This window comes from Eurytemora carolleeae, unplaced genomic scaffold (genome assembly GCF_000591075.1).
Source record: "Eurytemora carolleeae unplaced genomic scaffold, Eaff_2.0 scaffold749, whole genome shotgun sequence".
Taxonomy (NCBI): domain Eukaryota; kingdom Metazoa; phylum Arthropoda; class Copepoda; order Calanoida; family Temoridae; genus Eurytemora; species Eurytemora carolleeae.
In genome coordinates, this window is record NW_019396636.1 from 36,337 (window position 1) to 57,204 (window position 20,868).

General features: G+C 31.7%; 1 protein-coding gene across 1 annotated transcript in view; it reads right to left on the reverse strand.

The window, feature by feature from the left end:
• LOC111706676 (tyrosine-protein phosphatase 99A) overlaps positions 1-20,868 on the reverse strand; it is a 60,776-nt gene that overhangs the window by 18,414 nt on the left and 21,494 nt on the right. Inside the window, exons 10-25 of the mRNA XM_023479583.1 lie at positions 14,966-15,080; positions 14,143-14,240; positions 12,764-12,857; positions 11,444-11,560; positions 10,351-10,547; positions 9,094-9,166; positions 8,595-8,671; positions 7,818-7,948; positions 6,698-6,863; positions 6,194-6,317; positions 5,416-5,462; positions 5,008-5,086; positions 3,774-3,871; positions 3,251-3,351; positions 2,609-2,654; positions 2,111-2,262 (exon numbers count right to left, since the gene is read on the reverse strand). Of these exons, the coding sequence (XP_023335351.1) occupies positions 2,111-2,262; positions 2,609-2,654; positions 3,251-3,351; positions 3,774-3,871; positions 5,008-5,086; positions 5,416-5,462; positions 6,194-6,317; positions 6,698-6,863; positions 7,818-7,948; positions 8,595-8,671; positions 9,094-9,166; positions 10,351-10,547; positions 11,444-11,560; positions 12,764-12,857; positions 14,143-14,240; positions 14,966-15,080 (1,715 nt within the window). The remainder of the gene's footprint in view (positions 1-2,110; positions 2,263-2,608; positions 2,655-3,250; positions 3,352-3,773; positions 3,872-5,007; positions 5,087-5,415; positions 5,463-6,193; positions 6,318-6,697; positions 6,864-7,817; positions 7,949-8,594; positions 8,672-9,093; positions 9,167-10,350; positions 10,548-11,443; positions 11,561-12,763; positions 12,858-14,142; positions 14,241-14,965; positions 15,081-20,868) is intronic.

The window sequence follows — 20,868 nt, forward strand, 5'->3', positions numbered from 1 at the left end:
ATACAAGTATTCAGTTCTTTCGTTACAACCTTACAAGAAGCGTAAAATGTCTTTTTACAATCGAGAAAATAAGAGAGAGAGAAATTTTTAACAAGACAAATTGGAATTTATAAAAGTTAGCATAAATCATCAATTCAAAATGCTTATCACAATTATTCCCTTATTTTTCACGGATATTTTGTATATTTACTAGATGTTATACAGAAGGTTTTACACATTTAATTTTTTTTTTGTCTAATGTTCTGTAATCACGGAACAATTTATTACCCCCCCCCCCCACCCAAGGTTTTTTTTTGAATTATAATATCTTTGGAAATTGTGCAATGAACATATGATAACATGAAATTTTCAAGGAACTGTAGAAAAAATTTCGAACGTGACCCGGCATTTAAAGATTCTAANTTGAGAGAGAAGAACTGTGGTTTAAACCAAGGTTGAAAGAGAAGAACTGTGGTTTAAACCAAGGTTGAGAGAGGAGAAATGTGGTTTATGTTAGGTTTCAAAACTGATGAGAAGATTGAGATTTAACCGTAATTTACAGAGAATATAAATATTAGAGGGTTTTCTGGTTTATCAACCTAAAGGAACAGTAGATGTAATTTAATGCGACATTTCCGATTCACAATGGAACCATTCAAACTTTTTCCGATCATCGACAGCAAAAAATGTGGGATTTTCACGCTAAAAATTTTGTAAAACTTCACTGCTCATACTTACCTAGTGATTCAACCAGGAGTGTCTCATACTCTCAAATATAACCGAATTTGAAAACCCCTGAATCTTGAAATGATGACATCTAATTTTCCATCTGTGTTATTTATCAATGGACATCACATTGTAATTTTAATAAAATGTCAAAATGTAAATGATATGAAAAATCTTGATCTCTTGCTTCTGATGGAAAGAATGGAAAGATTTTTTTCAGAAATTGACTGGATACAATTGTAGCTGTTAAACTTTCCTCTATAAAGTAGGAGTTTGCATAACCTTACAAAACTTTCTCTTGAACTAAGGGATACATGTTTTCAGAAACCCTATATATAAATATTTCTCCAAGGTTGCATCCACACAACAACAATTTATCATAAACTCTTTTTAAATTGTTAGCCTTGTATTGAACATGAGTTAGGCTTAAAGATTACAAGTTCCCAAGGGAGAGCTTACAGTAAATGTTGGCAAAGAAGGAATAGTGAACTGTTCTATTCTACTCTACTCTACTCTACTTTACTCTACTCTACTCTACTCTACTCTACTCTACTCTACTCTACTCTACTCTACTCTACTCTACTCTACTCTACTCTACTCTAATCCACCTAATCCTGCTCCCCCAGGTTAGTTAATGAATGAACTGCAGGATATCTTAATTAGATTTTAGACACCTTAATCAAAACAGTTCTACAGACAAGAAAAGAAAACAACATATTTGGAAAGCAACTTCTCGATGGAAAAAATAAAAAATTTTACTTAAATACTTAAACAACCCTGGAATCTACACTTAACAATTGATTTCTTTAAATTGTGGCCCACTACTAAATTTGTTTACATTGTGGCCCACTACTAAATTTGTTTACATTGTGGCCCACTACTCAATTTGTTACTTTAATCCGTGTATTGTCTAATTATTAATTATTAGTAGTCAATATTTGGGATTGCAGTTATATTACTCAGTAGGTACTGGTAGTTATAGTCAGAAGAATAATCTCTCTAGTTTAGAATACAAATTGTCTTTCAAGAAAATATAAATATAATGGATTGTATTGTGTGTAGGGTTACTGTGGAATAGGGTGCAGCAGATGGCTTGAACAGATTTAGTATTGTATAAAATATTATACTGGTCATAAATATTTCTATATTATAAATATTGGACATATATTAGTGAACTATATTGTAATGGAGTAAACATACAGAATATAAAGTAGCATATAGATATTTAAAAACTGTAGGAAGGTATTCAATCATCCGACAACAAAATTTAAAATGGACAAAATAAAATGGACAAAAAAAAACAAAAAATGGTAGGAAAAAATCAAAATGGCGAGAAAAAAATTAAATGACCGACAACTTAAATAAAAATGGCGGGAAAAATTTAAACATAGTAACTGCTTTTTACCTGCAGTGTACAACTATAGGAGCTGTATTATCCGTATTTGCAGCTGCTGAGTTTCTAACGAAGGTGATGAGAGGTAAAGCATGAAGAGGAACCCCGTGATCAGGCCAGGCCGTGTAATGATACTGGTACACGGTTCGAGTCTTCTTTTCTCCCTATTTTATTAAAAAATTCAACATTTCATTGCAATTTTAACATTAATTCTACAGATTTTAGAATGCAATAAATATGGAACAACAAAATTTAAAGTACTTTTAACACATTTTTTAATTAAATTAATTTACATGAATAAATTCTATTTAGGATTGCGTTTAATACTTTTTACAATATGAAATCTGTTTTATGATGAAATTATGTTGCAATAGGAACTGTTTTACTTTACACACACTGGGCATTTACATAATTAATGCCATAATTAGTGCCATGAATAAAATGGGATTCGAATAATTTATTTTTATAAAAAGCCAGATTAGAACTTTCAGAAAGAATTTTCAAAAATACCTTATTCTTCTTCCCTTGGCTTAGTTTACTTCGCAGGGTGAATGTCCTAAACACATAAATTGATTTTTTAAACTTTTCCAACACCAGTTGATGAAAAGGGTTTGAAACAATTACAAGTGACCATCTATTCAATTCACAACATTTAAACCTTTGACTGTTTAAGTATGACGGACCTCTCCTTTTTTATCTGGAGAAAACGCTTTTAATTATTGAAATCTTTTTTAAAGCTGTTCTATACTGGTAAAAATTAAATTTGGAAAAAATAATAAACATTAAAAAAAGGCGTTCTTTATTTAAGAACTATTAATATTTACTTTCTAGAAGTGTCAGAAAATTAAATTTTTGAAAACCGTGTTGAACAAAGAATATTCTGAATTTTCGAGGAAAACATGTATAACATCAGCTAAGTTGAGTCACACTGCACGCTTGCATACACTCCAGTTTTATGGAAATTTTAACATAATTTCAGAGATACATACACGGAGTTCTCTGCCCTTGATTATCTGTCAAAGGTTTAAAGGGTAACGTTATAAATCGGCATTCGCCTTTTGTATAGAGGGCACTTAATATTACGCTTACAGTCCCTTTAAAACCATTTAGATTTTTTTCCAATGCCAGAGATGATTTGTTGAAAAGTTGTACCTAAGTGTATAGAAGGCAAGTACATCTTCTCTCTCTAGTCTGACCGCTAGGTCTCCGTAGTCTCCCTCACCTTCCTCCGGCCAGTACATGTCACACTTTACCTGGACACAATACAATCAATCAACCAATCAATTAATCATTCAAACAGCAAATTGCTTCAATGATTAAACAATCACTCAATCATTGAGCCGAGACTTTATGCTGATTTAACAAGTTAAAATCCTTATTCATCAATTGAAGGCCATAATTCAAAATCTTAAACAAGCCAAGAAAGGTAAACCAGGCACTAACATACATATATTTAGTTATAAAATAAGGAATTTGTTTACACTATTACATGTAAAAATTAAAATACACTTGTTAGGTAAAGAGAGATATGAAAGTGCTTAGTGTTTCTTCCTTCATGACCAACTTTAAATTAATCAAATTAATCAATTTTTATTATTTATTATGCTTATACAAAAATATTAATATTTAACAGACAGGCATTTAAGCTGACAAAAATATAAAGCAATTAAGTTACCTTGCCCCCTTCAAAGAGGTGAGTAATCATAACAATAATAGAGATATTCTGCTCATAAATCATACTCCAGAATAGATCAGTTGTACTTTCCAGGGGACCTATACAGCAGTATAATAGAGATATTCTGCTCATAAATCATACTCCAGAATAGATCAGTTGTACTTTCCAGGGGACCTATACAACAGTATAATTGTTTACAAAACTATTATTAAACTTGGAATGTCAACGGTCCACAGCATCAAAAAGTGTCAATGAAAAAATATAAAAGGAAAAATGTTCGAAATGTTCCTTTTTTTGGATCTGAAAACATAGAAATGTCAAAAAAAAATTTGATAGTTTTGACAAACACTTTTTACCAGAAAAATTTCTAATCCCCCTCCCCCCCCCCAAAAAAAACTTAAATTTTTGGGAAAAAATTTTAAATTTATAAAAATATGGAAAATTTTAAGAACTCAATCCTAACAGTTTTCTCATAAAAATTCAATATAGGACTTTATTTGAAATAAAAGCATTGAATATTCACAACAGGAAGACAGAGGAAATGAAAAGTGTAAAATTTAATAAAAACGGTAATGTTCAAAATAACATTTTAATATAAAAGAGATTTATAGAATGAGGATTTGAGGAGGGCCGATATTCACAATATATATACTTATAAAAAAATAATTAAGTAACAGCATTACACACAGAATAGCTAATTAGTGTTCCAAGTAAAATCCTGAATTTCTAACTTAGTTTTTATAAAGCGTTTAAAGAAATTAGAATAAAAAATATTAAATGTTCAAATTGTAACTTTTTAGTAAGGCATATGAAAATTATGCATCAATTATTTAGATCGGGACGACTAAGTCCTTGGTTACATTTTATCAACCAGCCTGTATTTCCATGTTATTCTGAATCTCATAAATGTAAAGCTTTAGTTTCTATAAATCTAATTTCTTTAAGGGAATTAGGAAAAACCCTGATATGTAGAATGTCCATATTTTGACACGGTGGGGGGGGGGGGGAAGATGATTAGGATAGTGCTTAAACACTTCAAATGAATTTGACATCCACGGTGTAAGCTTTTAATTTTAAGGATTTTAATTTAACTTTGAGGAGTTAGCTGGTTAAAAATTATTGAAAAAAGAGGTCTAACAACTTAAATAAAACCTACACGAATGAGAGCGCGTTTTTGAACAGATTTAAAAGTTTAGACCTGTATTTATTTAAGAGACTTATTTTAATAACTGACCTTGAGTTGCAATATATGCTCTGGGTTTCCTAAATCCGTCTACATAGTTAGCATTCAGATATTCATTCTTCTCCTTGACCTAAGAAGTACATTATTTTACACCAAACAAATTGAGACGAATTTAATACTTGTCATAAACTCTAAATTTAATAATTTGATCCCTATATAACTTTGCAACCTGGTTTTAAACTCTGCTATCTGAAAGATAATTATTTAGACTTTGATATATTACAGGTTTTAATCATCAGGTTACAAAGATAAAGGGATGAGAAAATTTTTCTTCATTGCAAGAGTTCAGTTCCCTTAGGAACTGTAAGTAATTGTCGAAGAAAAAAGAGCATTTTTTTATTAATTGATCAAAGGAAATTGAATTATGCATATAAATATTGTTTTTCAATTTTTATTTACCTTTCCATCTCTTCCTAGAGTTCTCAGACGAACACGGGTATGATCAACTTAAATAAAAATGATTAAAAGTTAAAAATTATAAATATATTTTTAAACTCAAAACTACTGTTCAAAACTAATGAGGATAATTTCAGTAACTTTTTTACGAAAACTATCCTTTAAATGTTTTACAACAATATTAATTTAAAACAAAATTCTTTTTTTTAAATAAATAATTTCTTTTTTTATATTTAAGTAGATATATCAATCGTTTATAATGAGAGTTATAAATACATTATTAAAAATCGGAAGTACTGTATATTCTAATTATATTCGATCATCGTATCAGTGCTAATCAAATAAGAGCAATATGAAAGAAAACAATTTTTCTGAAGGGGGAGGAAATCAAAGTAAAGTATCAGTCGTCTCATTGAGTAATCTCACCCATTATTCTTCTCTAAAATCTTCTATTGAGAACTAATATAACTTTCTCAATCCAATTTATCTCATTTATCAACTAGACTGTTTATAATGAAATTGGACTAGAGAATATGTTCACTTTAACTACAATAAGTTTATTTTGATAAGTCCCCGTAAACAATGCATTTATATAACAGTAATTTTCTTTTCCCAGTAAACCTAGCCAAAGAGAAGAAACCAATGGCAGCTAATTTTGAGGCCAATCTACTTCTTCAGTCAATAGTCATAGGTTGTACACAAACAATAGGAAATATATAAACTATATTTTTTTCAATGAAGAAATTCCGAAAATTTTAAAATTTTTGTTTGTTAAACTTACATGCAATGATATTTGGGTATCGATTCTTTTCTAGGTTATCTGGTTTTTGTGCTTCTGTTGCCGCAAACTCGTCCAGACAACTTGCTGCTCGAATCTCCTCATACTCTTTAGAGAATCCAACCTCCTAGAAGGAAAACACTGTTAGCTAAGAACCCTTGATATTGTGTTCATAATAAAAGCATTTATAAATTTCGAACATTTTGTTCGAAATTCCGAACATTTTGTTTGAAATTACGAACATTATTGTTAGAAATTACGAACACTTTTTTAAAAATTAATACAATTTTGAAAAAAATAACGAATATTTTGTTAGAAATTCCGAACAATTTGTTCGAAATTCCAAACATTTTGGTAGAAATTACAAACAGAATGCTAGGGTTATAGATATATAATTTGAAATGCTTTCGATACTCAGATAATAATAACAAAATGATTAACAAAATGATAAGTTTTTTCCAGAAAGTTCAGCCTCAAGTATTCATTACATACACACGAAGTGCAAACCTGATTCATATGAAGATCTGTAACATGCTTGGGGAAGAGATGAACTGGTATTGCATGGTTAGAATCTTCTCCATGTCCTAGATCCCATCCACCAGCTTCTACTGCTCCTGGAGGAGGACTGTAGAACTTCTCGTTCTCATAGTAGAATGAATCCTGGTTGTATCGTCTAAAAATTAATTCTAAAATAGAGAGCGCTATCTGCTTCATGATTTCTTTGGATCTAATAAGCGTAAAAACGGCAAAACCAATCCGTCCTATTGGTTGTAGAATCTGGCAGGTCAAAAACATCAGTCCGTTACTTCAAAATAATTACGTCGTGTTAAATCATCATAAAGTAGGAAAATCTCCGAAAGCTGCTCTTAGAATGCACAAAGAAAATGAGTTTACCGGTGAAACATGGAAATAAAAGGTAAAAATATTAAAGAAGCAATTTTAAACCTTTTTGAAATCAGAATATCAACTACATGGAAGTTTCGTAGAATTTGTGACCTTTTCTTATTTTGGTTAAAACCTGAACAGTCTACAGATGGAGTTTATTGCTTTCTTGATTGTCTTACTTCAAATAAAATCTTGATTAAAATGTTAAATTGAACTTAGATTTCAAAGATAAAAGAAAAGAGAGGAAAAGCTATCTTCATTTTTGGATATAAATAAAATGAGCAGAATTTACAATTTTTAATGTAATCATTTTTATTTTAAGAAATCAAAATTTTTAAAGGAGCATGCGTTAATATTGACCAGCGAAGCCATGACTTACTAACAAACACATAATCAAGATAAAATTATTACCCCCCCCCCCCACCCAAGGTTTTTTTTTGAATTATAATATCTTTGGAAATTGTGCAATGAACATATGATAACATGAAATTTTCAAGGAACTGTAGAAAAAATTTCGAACGTGACCCGGCATTTAAAGATTCTAATTTTAAATTGTGGTTTTTCTATAAGAGACAGTTGTGGAATTTTGCAGAAAAGACAAAAAAAACCTTATTCATCTCTTTTCAAAATGGATAAAATAGACAATGATTGAAACTGATACTGGTTGAAAAGGTACGCCCGTTGTGAATTGAGTATTTAACTCTTAAAATTACGTCGACAGTCCCTTTAAACCCATGTCCACCTGCAAATCAGAATTGCAAAAATGATGAGAAGCAAGCCCAGAGCTCCGCATATAATCCCTGCAATCATCCCGAGATGTTCCTCCAGGTTAAGAACTATTATCTTATCCTCAGTTCGGGTTGGAACAAAATCCTGATCAAACAACTTTTTATTCATGCATTTTATTAATTAATACCCTGTAGAGTTGGTTCAGGGGTTAGAGGTATAATTAACAATTTCCAGGTTTAAATAGACCTTCATTGTATTAGAGAATTAATTTATCTTTAGAAATTCAAATTTCATTTTTAATAAGATAAGATTATATTATATTATATTCTTTTGTATGTGAATCTTGTGATCAACCGTTGATCTTCATCTAATGTAAACATGCGGATTTATTTAATTCCCCATCGATATCCCGTGGTGATCATACCCTGCAGGGATAGCATTAATTGATGGATTAAGCATTAATCCTCAAATTTAAAAGTACCCACATTGGATATGGAAATCAAGAGTTCAAGATTAATAATACTCAACACAAAAGATCCGACGTCAATCAGTTTTCTGACAAAAGATCCGACCTCAATCAGTTTTCAGACAAAAGATCCGACCTCAATCAGTTTTCAGACAAAAGATCCGACCTCAATCAGTTTTCAGACAAAAGATCCGACCTCAATCAGTTTTCTGACAAAAGATCCGACCTCAATCAGTTTTCTGACAAAAGATCCGCCTCAACAAGTGTTGGGGCATTTAATCTTTCCCAAGAATAATAATTTGAGATTTTCAAAAAGTTGTTTTCCTTCATAGTCTCGCATCCAGGTTGTAGATAGACTGCACTAACAGGAGACCAGTCCCCCAGATGTAGTTCTCCAGACCCTAAATGTGATCATGTTAATCGTTTTAGATCGTTTTAGATCGTTTTAGATCGTTTTAGATCGTTTTTATATCGTTTTAGATCGTTTTAAGATTGTTTTAGAAAATTGTTTTTACACTTCCAAGATTCTAAAATTGTATTTTGTTAATGTTTCCTTTAATCAAACGTTGGAATAATTGTATCCTCAAAAAAATTGGAAAAACGAAGAAAAAAAAATCGTTACAACATGTAGTTTTAAAATTGTTTTTGAATTTTTTTGTTGCAAATTTCTTCTGTTAGGGTCGAATTTTGACATAGTAAAGGAGGTGCAAATATTTAGAATAAACAATTTTGAAAACATTTGTTATTCTTGCACTATTGCCAGTTTTTACCCCGAAAGAAATTAAAGAGGAAAACCTACCCAAAAACGAATGGATTAATATACCTATGTGAGATCTAGTTCCAGCTTTAACCTTCACCTCATATGCCAGGTTTGTGGTCAGGTTGTTCAAGTACATCTAAACATTTATCTACAGTGGTCGGCGATTATATCAATACAATGATGGCGTTTTTTTTATAAATAATGCTGTGATCCCTGACAGCTAACAAGCATTTTTCCAATTACAAGTTTACAAGTAAACAAAGAGAAGCTGTTAAATGACAGCTTCTTTTTGTTTCAAAATTTTATGTGCATCCATGCCGTTGGAAAAATTGATCCAAGTTAAATAAATAGTGATTTCATTGTATGTATTTATAAACGACGACCGTAGTCACAATGGAACCCAGAATACTGGGGAATAGAAAAACTAAACTCAAGTTACGATTTTAAATGGTCTAATGAACATAAAACACAGCATTTGTGCAATTACCTAAACCCACTTTACTTAATAAGTTTGTCTTCAAGCAACTACTAAAACCATGTCCTCTCGGGCAACAAAAAATACACAAAAGATTTTGTCTTTTTATTCCACTGTATTCTGTTATTATGATTCCGGCATTGGTTGGATACTTTTAAATAACATTTCAAAAGCTTCAAAATTTCTCAAGTGATCATTTTTTAAATTCCAATTCCATCAAATCAAGGTAGGCCAGGAATTTATATATATAAGTGGCAAGTGCTAACTTAAGCTGGATTTTAGAACCATAATTAATTAGGCAATTTTAACCCCGTTTTTACCCATCAAATGTATATACTTTGTATTTGGCTTTTACAAATTGTTAAAACGTGTTTTTGAGTATATATCGATACAGTTCTAACAAACTTAATTTTGCGTGAAATTGAAATATTTGCATTTCAGTTCAGTTAATGCAATTCAAACTGCAATCCCATCGCAAAGTTTACCTCGCCAGTTCAAGTTGAATCAATTTCAAGTTGCAATGAATTATTCACTTAAATCCTATCACAAATATATACTGTACAAAATAAATTAGACAGACCTGATGGTTGGATAAAAAGTATTTATTATAACTTAATAAACTGATTAATTGCCTTGAAATCCAATTTTCTAATCACAATATCTTAACAAGTTGAGTTTATAATCGTTTGATATTTCAAACTGTGACTATATTGATTTGTAGCAACATTAATCGTTTGAAATATTATTGGCCTACAACATCAGGTTTAAAGATATAAGAATTAAATATCAGAGTTTTAGGTAATTATTCAGTTCTTATAAAATAGTATGAAAATAAACTAGCTTACCATGTGGTTGATGGTATTGTTGACGGTCTCCACAATCTGCTCTTCCCACTGCTCCTCCTCCTGGACAACTCCGCCCTGTACACCTTCATGGACACGCCCTCGGTACATCACATAGTAAACATCAACGGTTCGGAAGAAAAGTTTTGGACGAATCCACTTCACAAACATTGTGTTCCCAGATTGACACGTGAGGGATACTTCAAACATCGTAATCAATCACTTTAAATCTTATATCGAGGTTTTAGTGCAATTTTTAAAAAGGTATACATATTTTTTTCTTCAGTTTTTAATCATCAAATAAGATTATGATAAGTTTAAGTATGCTTTTTTTGTTCTTGTAATTTTGAATGATTTTTTAATGCAATAATGCATGCAATTATTACACCCTGAATCAAGCAATTAGTAATCAATTTGCAGTAAAGATAAATGAATGTATAAATTATCCAGCTGCTGCGGTGCATTAATTATAATAAAATCTCTCATTTGTTATCCAGCTAATTGGCTCATATTTTATTTCTGGGAAAACGATCTTTAATTTTCAGCTGAATTATACGTTAAAAATGAAAAAGAAAAATATGGAAAATGTTTACAGAAATATAGATTCTGGCAATTTAATCTGTTTCTAAAAAAGTCAACCTAAGCTTAACTTAGAATTTTTAAACCAGACTAAAAACATTTCCGTGGTTCTACCGATTTCCCAATTAAAAAATTGAGGCAAAGGTCAGGGAATTCCTGAGTTATAATCGGACATACAAACAAACGAACAAATGAAAACCAAAATAGATAACAGGGATTACTACTTTATATGTGCATAATTATGATGCATTTTAAGATCAGTTTCAGATGGTTTAACTTTTTAATTGACTGATTGATCAAAATCAATGTTTTAATCTACCTATTAGTTCATTTAGCAGTTATTTTTGTTATCTATGTTGAATTGATGAATTGATCTATGATCAATTCATCTTTTGATCTGATGATGTATTGAATGATTGATTGGTGGATTAATTGGTTGGAAGTTTGGTTAATTGATTGATTGACTGAATTAATTGACTTCCTGATAAAAAGATTGATTGATTTATTGATTGATTGCCTATTTCCGGTGGTCCTGGTGGTCTCACATCCGTCCAGACCGTTGAAATCTCCGTCTGTTTGCCCTCGTGCTTGGCAGTAAAAGCTCTCACCCACACATCATACCGGGTGTACGGCTCTAAAATATAAATAAATTTCAGCAGATCATTTTGAATTCTGTAATGTTAAAACTACCTTAAAGGGACCGTTCAGTGTTTACCTATTTCAAAATATAAAAATATTTAAATTTAGGACCTCAACTAAGCATATCTTGTTGTTAAAAGCTGTTCATGAGCGCGAGAATGTCCCAAGCTAACTCTTTGTCTCTTTTCTCAGAAACCACGGTTTGGCGGATTTTTTCGCTAATTCGAACTATATTTCTGCAAAGCAAATCACATGACAAACTTCGCAATTCCACTAACATTGTCCAGTAAGCTACTATAATTAACAGATTGAATTGTACTTGATTTAAGAAATATGAATGATTTTCTCGGAAACGGTTTCAATTTCCTTCGGACAGTAATAAAATTATTTCAAAACAATACAAAATTTTATTCCCAATCATTCTAAACCCTTAACTTTTTCCGTACACTCCCTTTAAATTCATAAACAATCAGTGAGTGCTTTGGGAAATAAGATAATTTAATCTTAGAAGTGAATAAGTTGAAAGCCTGAAGATCCCTAAAGTATTCCTGATGGATTATTTGCCTGACTCCGACCTGTATATTGGACTAATACTAATTACACACCCCTAGATGAGTACACAAGAAGACTGAGTACACGCTTGCGTGTGGTTTAGCGTGAATTTTGCGAGGGTTGAGTTTACACCAATTAGTAGAGGTTTATGCATATATTGATTAGATGATTGAAAGCATGATTAGGGATTTCCCCCTCTGTCAACACCATCAATGTTTAACTGCGATAAATAAATGATTTAAAACTTTTATATAAAGTAATTTGCTCTGAGAAGCACACACAATTTATAACTTGGAGTAAATTTTCCCCTCCCCTCTACTTTCTCTATTACAAATTATCCAATTTAGTTAAATTAGTTTAACATTATATTGCATATATAAGGGCTTTGTTTATACAAATTCTCGAGGTATTTATATATAGTGCACATATATATATATAACTGGTACTGCCGTGTTGCCGTATTGCTGTAATGATATGCAACTGGTATAGTATTGCGGTATTGTACATAAAGAAAAATATATGTAACTGGTATACCATGTTGTTTACTGTACATACATATATACAAAAGGACAGCCCAATTCTTTGAAGTCTTTGAAGTATTAACATTTGAGGGTAACCCTGTAAGTCTACTGTCTAGTTCACTTACTCAGATTTTTCAGAGTTTCTGAAACTGCAGATCTGTTGTCTGCTACAGACTGTACACTCGTTAGATTCCCAGACCGGAAGTAAACTCGGTAACCCTGAAATCAAATATAAAGAATTAATTTATTAAATTAAAGAGAATATCGATATAAGTGACATCTCATGCCAATAAGAATTCTTAGTGGTGCTCTTTTTAATCTTGATTTGCAGTTGATTCTAATAAGTTTCCCAACTACAATAAAACTATTGCGGTGCAGACGTTTAGCAATAATTTTGTAAATGACTTATGTAGTAAAACTAATTTTTAATTTTTAATTATGGACTCATTCAAATCTCATATCTAATTCTGTATCTGTTCTTCATTAATTGAATTCTTGATCAGTATTCATTAAGAATTATGAATTATTAATCAAACTTGAATCAAAATCAAAATTTAGCTTTCCATTCTATAGAATCGCCAGTTTCAAAACAATTCTCATTTAAAATTTTGAAAACATATTTTTCCTTACTGAAAATTAACCCTATCCCTACTGGGGTGCTTGAAAACCAGGATACGCCAGAATACCCNCCCCCCCCCCCTCCTCTAATTCCCATGTTTGATGTTTAAATATGACAAATGATACGTCATTGGAAAGCTATTATGCTCTACTTTTAGAATATACTAAAATATTTGCAAAGGAATTGAATCTTAACAACAAACACTGATTTTCTTATCCATATATCTTGACAACCTGATGATGAAAACCCTTAATATTTCAAACTTAGATTATCATATCTAGAAGGGTTTGAAGTTTGAAATATCTAAGGTCATGTGACATCGAGTTGCAAAGATATAGAAATTAGAAATCAGAGTTTGTGGCAAAGACTCAATTTCTTTGCAAAAATTGAATTTTTATTGGCAAAATTCAAATATATAGTAAAAGTGTTTGCAAAAAAAATGTCTAAAAAATTATAAAATATACATTTTTAATTAGCCCATGACCATGCCATTTCAAATAGGCAAATTTTTTTAAAAACCTGATGTGTAATTATGAAAAACTAAAAATGTGTAAATTTCTTATGACGGGTTGAATCCTAATAATTTGCAAATTTCTTCGGAAACCTTGTGCAATCCGTTTTCTTATTTCATAGGCTTTCTAAAAAGCTAAAAATTATCAAAATCTGACAACGGAAAGTGGGTCAAAACAAAGATTTAGTTTGCTACAGGAAAAATTAGTCATTTAAGCAGTGTGGCTGAGGACTCAGGCAGTTAGAATAAAAGCCCGGTTTTAGACCTAAAGGGAGGACTATGGGTATTTAGGAAAAGTCAGAACCTGGAGTATTCCTTTCCGTCTGTTGTATCTAGTACCTTGAGTATTCCGTTCTGTCAGTCGTATCTAGTACCTGGAGTATTCCGTTCTGTCTGGCAGGTTCCCACCATGAGATCTGAATACTAGTATCTGTAACCTTTAATATCTTCATCTCACGAGGTACAGACGGAGCTGAAATATTATCATTTTTAGATCGTAATATATGCATATTCAAAGGAATTGTTCCCATTGTTTGTAAATAAACATTTTATATTCTAATTTTCAAATTTGAGTAAAAAATTATCATATATTATGTAAGATAGGTATTTTAAGCATTTTTTAAGTTGGTGAATAATGGCCTCAAAAAAAATAATGAATAGCGATTGGCGATATTACTTATATCAGAAAATATTTGATTTTCTATTTTGATATATATGTTTATGGTACCCTTGAAACCTTAATCTGATAAATAATGTAATATCTAGCTTGAAAAATTATCAATTCTAATAATTTACTCCAACGCTCTTGATGAAAAAATCCAAAAGTCACTTTTATAGACAACCCGCAATTTAGAATATAATCAATTTTCAAATTTTAAAACATTAATATCTCATTTTTTCTTGAGCATACTAGGCTTTAAAAGTGTAACGGACATTCTACGCAATATATGGAGGCTCACCCAAAATTGTCCCTACAGTCCCTTTAAATGTTACCAAAAAAGCTTTTGTCCATATAAAACTTATTAAAAAGGGTTGAAAATATTAATATATATTACAAAAAATAGCTTTGACTATAATTTCTTAAGTAAACGGTTCAATTGTCTAAATTACTAAATCCAAATTTGGACTTGGAAAATGCGTTTGACTTTTCACTATTTAAGAATGAAAAATAAACTCCAACATTAACTTCAAACTTACCTCCTTCGTCTGTCATAACAACCACAATGGTTTCAGGTCCAGCTCCTTCAGGATTATAAACCTTGATGGACACCAGGTACTGGGTGAACACGGAGAGACCCTCGATTGTGTAACTCTAAAATAAAGAGAACTGTAAGCGTAATTTATTGAGTGGAATGTTAGATTCATTACGATACGTACTGATATATCCTTATCATCCATCTTAAAATTAATTAGATTAATTGTCATTTAAAAAAAAGTTTCATGCGGATGTATGATGTAGAAATAATGAAGGAAATTTTATGATTTCAACTCTTTTTAGATAGAAAAGCAAAAGTTTTGCCTTATTCACATAGAGGTTTGAAATAAAGAGTAAGGTTGTGAATTAAACAGTGGAGAATCATGTGAAATTACGTCTACAGCGTCTTATCTATATATCTTTTTTTGTTTAAACCGTGTCTGATAAATATTCACAAATTCGCAGGAATTTGAATATTATTGTTCTTGAGTTTGTGTCTGTGTATATTGAAACGTCTCAAGGGAATCCTGGATTATGCTAGGATAAAGGGGGTGAAGGGGCAGGGGGAGAAGAAGGGGATGGTAGGGTTGGGGCGGTAGGCACGTGGATTTAACGGTTCTGTCAATATTCCAGAAAGCTGTGACTTTCGATTACAATTTGACCCATTAAACGAAATTTGTTAGCCTTTTCGACTAAATACCTTTTTGTTGGCATATGCATTTTGAATGAAAATGTATAAAATAAACAAATCCGTAAAGTAAATGATTATTGAATTAAAGACCAATACACGTTTGATTTCAAATATAAGAAACCGAATGCTTTTCACTCTGGTTAGTCTGGTGTGTAGGGGCTAGACAGAATTTGATTGGATTTGAGAAAGATAGAGTTAGAGCTGGTTTTTAATGATTAATGAATGTGAGATCTTAAGAACTGTTAACACATTTTTTACGAAATATATGTCCTTAAAGGAATTGAGGCTTTGCCACACATCAAATGATATAATCCTTATATATTTGCAACCTGCTGGTTTACCCTTTGATATTTCAAACTTAGATTATTTTATCTAACAGAATTCACAGTTTGAAATATCTAAAGTCTATGACATTGGGTTGCAAAGATATTGGGATAGCAAATCAGAGCATTTGGTAAGACTCAATTTCTTAGGGGAAAAATTGCTGACGTTAGCCATGTTTTACTTCAGGGATTAATTTTAAAATTTTCCTTTAAATTAGTTTGTAAAATTATTCCACAACTTGAATTTCCTGTTTGAGAAAGTTTTGTTGAAACAGGACACTATAGAGCCCCACAAGGGCCATAGATACATTTGCATATTTCTAGTTCAAACTTAGAAAGGAAATGTGTAAAATGTGAATTAGAAACAACTTTTCAACTTGTGGTTCATCAACTTTTAGAATAAAAACATAAAAATAGTATTCTGTTTTTGGTTAAAGAAGCGCATTTTTATTCATAATTTAGCATTTGATCGGATTTTCAATGATCCACTAAAACCTAGCTGTACGCGGGCTGTATATACATGTTTGTGACGTTTTCAAATTTCATCAAACCATTCGTTATAAACCTTATATAAGGATTACCCAAAAAGGAAGGGAATTTAATGCCGACAAAACACTCGTGAAATTTTACAACTTGACGGTCAAATTGAGCCTTTTACCTTGAATAAATCCTTCAAGTGGTCTCTACAAAATTTGGGAAAGAAAAAGACTGTGGTCTCATCCTTTGTGGTAAACCCTGTACTTTAATATTAAACGTATACAGCATACAGTACAAGAAATATACAGTCGAACGAGAGAGGGGGGGGGGTAAGAATGTGAAGGTCTGCTCACAATTCAAGACATCTGAATTACCGCGGACGATTATTGAACTAAACCCAACACTTAAAAGCCCGTCAGAACTGATTAAAGAAATATATGATTTTGCGTAAATACTCTCGTCGCTTAATTTACAAAAATGTTCCCCACATTTTATGCTAAATTAAACTTCTTTTGTATTCCATATGATGCGCCTGTTAATTAGTTAGGCTAAAATTAAAATGTCTTACTTTGAAACTAATTAAAAAAAATTCTTAATTAGCAAGTCTACGTTTAACTTTTAACTACGTAAAATCAGTATTTATAAAGATTTTAGCGTGAATACTTTTCAAAAGATGGATTTGGAATTTTAAATTAACTAACATGCCTTTTCTTTTGGTAAAAACACATTTTTTTATTTCTAAAAAATAAAAAATATGTAAACTAGTAGATTGGATTTACCAAACAACTTATCTTTATGTTTTGAAATTTTTTCGTCAAAGCCTAATTTTTATTATAAAATATGTTAAAGTTGTGCAGATTTTGTCTTTCGTAAAAAACGTTCAACTTTGGATTTGGTTATCTCGATTAATTTGGCCTGCAAGCGTTGAAATTTAAACTCCAGAATATTTGTCGACCTTCCTCTCAATTATACATCGTAAAGTTTAAGACCTTTTAATATTAAAGCGGGATCCATAAAACTATAAAATACTTGAAAAGGAAGGGTTTCCTTACACTTTGCTTTACAGAACAATAATAATGATTGTAAACAGCAACACAAATGATAAACAGACATTTGGTGCATCTCTGGCGTTAGATGAAGATTCACCGTATACATAACTCATGTTTGTTTACATTAGATCGGCTACCTTTATTATTGTTGTTACGCAAAAACTAGTTCTCCAGCAGTCCAAATACGTCACAGCAAAGAGTACGGAAACCCTATTGTCCCCTCCTTGTATTCAATTCTCCTTGATGCAAACTATAAAGCTGAAAATTGTACAACCCTTGTACATCATAAACTCGTCAAACAAAAAGGTCAACAAATACGTTTTACTTCTGGGGGTCAATCTGTAGAAATTTTTTTTTAACTGATCAGTATCATGTTCCTCAGAGCCCGAACATTGAAAGAGTATTGTTGAACGAAACCTCCGAGTTTCCTTTTGGGGGTCTTTTGAGTAGATTTTGATTTAAGAGATTCGAAAAAAATGGATAATATGAAGAAACCAAATGGCATAATATTTCATATTAAACATATTGATATCCACAAAACTGCCTAAACCCATCCGTGAAACCCGGGTTCCAAAACTGGTTTTCATAACGATACCCTGAGCCCGAAATTTAAAAGAGTATCGTTGAACGAAACTCCCGAGTTTCCTTTTTGGGGTCTTGGCAATTGTGTAGATTTTGATTTAAGAAATTTTAAAAAATGTAGAATATGAAGAAACTTAATAAAATAATATTTCACAACAAAAATATTGATATCCACAAAACTGCCTAACCCCATTCTTGAAACCCGGGTTTCAAAACTGATTTTCATAACGATACCCTGTCTTAAGTTTTGGGCTCTGTCTTCAGTTTTGGGCTCTGAATATTATGTATTACTGGTCCTCTATATGAAACAAAACACCCCAAAATGTGTACGGACTACGGATCATGAACAATACTTGCCACAACTCTTTAAATTCATTGCACCATGTATGGCCGAATGTAGCTATAGTAAATAGCTAAATTCATATTTTCAGCTGAAATACTCTGATATGGTGAAGACGACATTAGCTATCTAGTCTAATTTATATAGGCTTGAATCGCCGGCAAAACATCTGATAAACTGTGGAACCTATTCCAATGAACGGAACGTACATTTTGTGGATACTCAAAATACTAAATCCACTTCTTGCATTACAGAAACCAAAATTTATAAATCCAAAACTTAAATAAACAGAAAGCTGTGTAAAGTATACAGTATACAGTGTACAGAATCCACGTATTATATACGAAAATATACATACTCAAGCACACGCTAAGCATACAAGAGAACAATGAAATTCCCCCCCACCNCCTACCCCCCTTCTTAACTCATTCAGTTTGGAAATACCGACTTACTTTCAGTTAAGGTTAGTATTAAAAAGAGTTAAAAAGAGTATATCAACTACTGTTAATTTAATGCTCAACTACAGCCACATTGATCCAGACTACTCAGAAAAGTGTCATCCATATTAAAGACTGGGTCGACTGTAAAGTGTCGTAATCTTGTTTTTATCTATTGTTTTTAAGAAGTAATTGGCAAAGTTCTCAAAAAATTTTGCGTGTGAACTTGACTTTGGATCACTGAAGCAGTTGCATACGGGTTTTGAGCTTGGGGACTTTTAATACACAGAAACCCAAAAAAGGTTTTATCTGTCCCAGTATGGAAAGGGGGGGTTGGAGGGGTGGTCAGTAGTCCTAGTTCTTGTAAATCATTTAATATTCTTTTTCATTTTCAGGTGAATAAAAAAGACAGAAGCTTCTGATTTTTCAGACAGCTACTGTTCTGATTATTTTCAGTCTTATTTATTAAGATTTAAAAGATGATAAGCTGCAGGTTTAAGCATGTTTAATACTTTGTAAAATTAGTTTAGATTCAAGAAAATTTCGCAATAAAAAACTTCAGGTTGTCATATTTTGTAAAAGAGGGAGCTAAAGAAGTTATTCATTCATTTTTATGACCGGATCTCATGTCTCAGCGTCTTTCCTTTACCTTAATATAGTTTACATTTTAGTAGCCCAATACATGTATTTTTTGTTTCCAACTTCAGTTTGAAAAATCAATTGAGTTTTTGCCCCAAACTCTGATTTTCTAATTCCTAAATCTTTGCAACCCAATGTAGACCTTTGATATTTCAAATTAATAAAAGTCTGAAATATTAACAGTTTATTAGATAGATAGATTATTAGAGAGGGAAATAGGGAGTGAGGGAGGGAGTGGATGAGGGTTGGATGGATGGGAGAGTGGGAGGGAGGGATGGAGTGGATGAGGGTTGGATGGGAGAGTGGGAGGGAGGGATGGAGTGGATGAGGGTTGGATGGGAGAGTGGGAGTGAGGGATGCAGTGGATGAGGGNCAAAATTTATCTTTTTGTGATGGATGGGAGAGTGGGAGGGAGGGATGGAGTGGATGAGGGTTGGATGGGAGAGAGGGAGTGAGGGATGCAGTGGATGAGGGTTGGATGAGAGAGAGGGAGTGAGGGATGGAGTGGATGAGGGTTGGATGGGAGAGAGGGGGAGTAAATGTATATTATAAAGTGTGAAAAGGTAATAAATCAAGCTTAATATTAATCTATGTAGAGAGTACGCGAGGAATACTTAGGATATTCTCCTGGATGCAATTCGACCATCAACATCCTCCCTCCTTCGTTCTATCCAACAACAAAAAAAGAAAAGAAAAATTAGAAAGACATTCCAATTTGAAGATCAGTGTTTATTTTTTTCACATCCTCCCTCCTTCGTTCTATCCAACAACAAAAAAAGAAAAGAAAAATTAGAAAGACATTCCAATTTGAAGATCAGTGTTTATTTTTTTCAGGAAAATTTGTAAAAATTAGATGAGTGTAGACAATTTTTAAGCAAATTTTTTACTGTTCAGATGTAGAAATAACAACAACCTCCTTCAACCAAATATTACTCTTAGAAACAATATAATCTTTTAATTTACCCCCATCCTACCCCTTCCGCCTCTAACCACTCCCTCACTACCTATTACAAGAAAGAAAAGTTGATAAAAGTTTAATAAATAATTATGATTTAATAAATCCGAATTATTAATATTCTGTTGCAGAAAAGAAAAAAAAATTATAAGTTTCCTTCTGTTTTCCATTTAATCTCATCTTTTTCATAATTTTCCTTTTCCTAATTTAGTATTCACCCACTAGCTCAATGATCTTTCGATAAAAATCATAACTTAAGGAAAAGATCAAATCAAATGTTTCTTATTTCTGAAAAATGAACGATGGGATCGGAACTTTTGTATGGATCGTATCGTTCATCTTGCTTGATCTCGATATCCAATGGGAACACTCGATCTTAAATTGGGAAAAGAATGCTTTATCCCTCAATTAA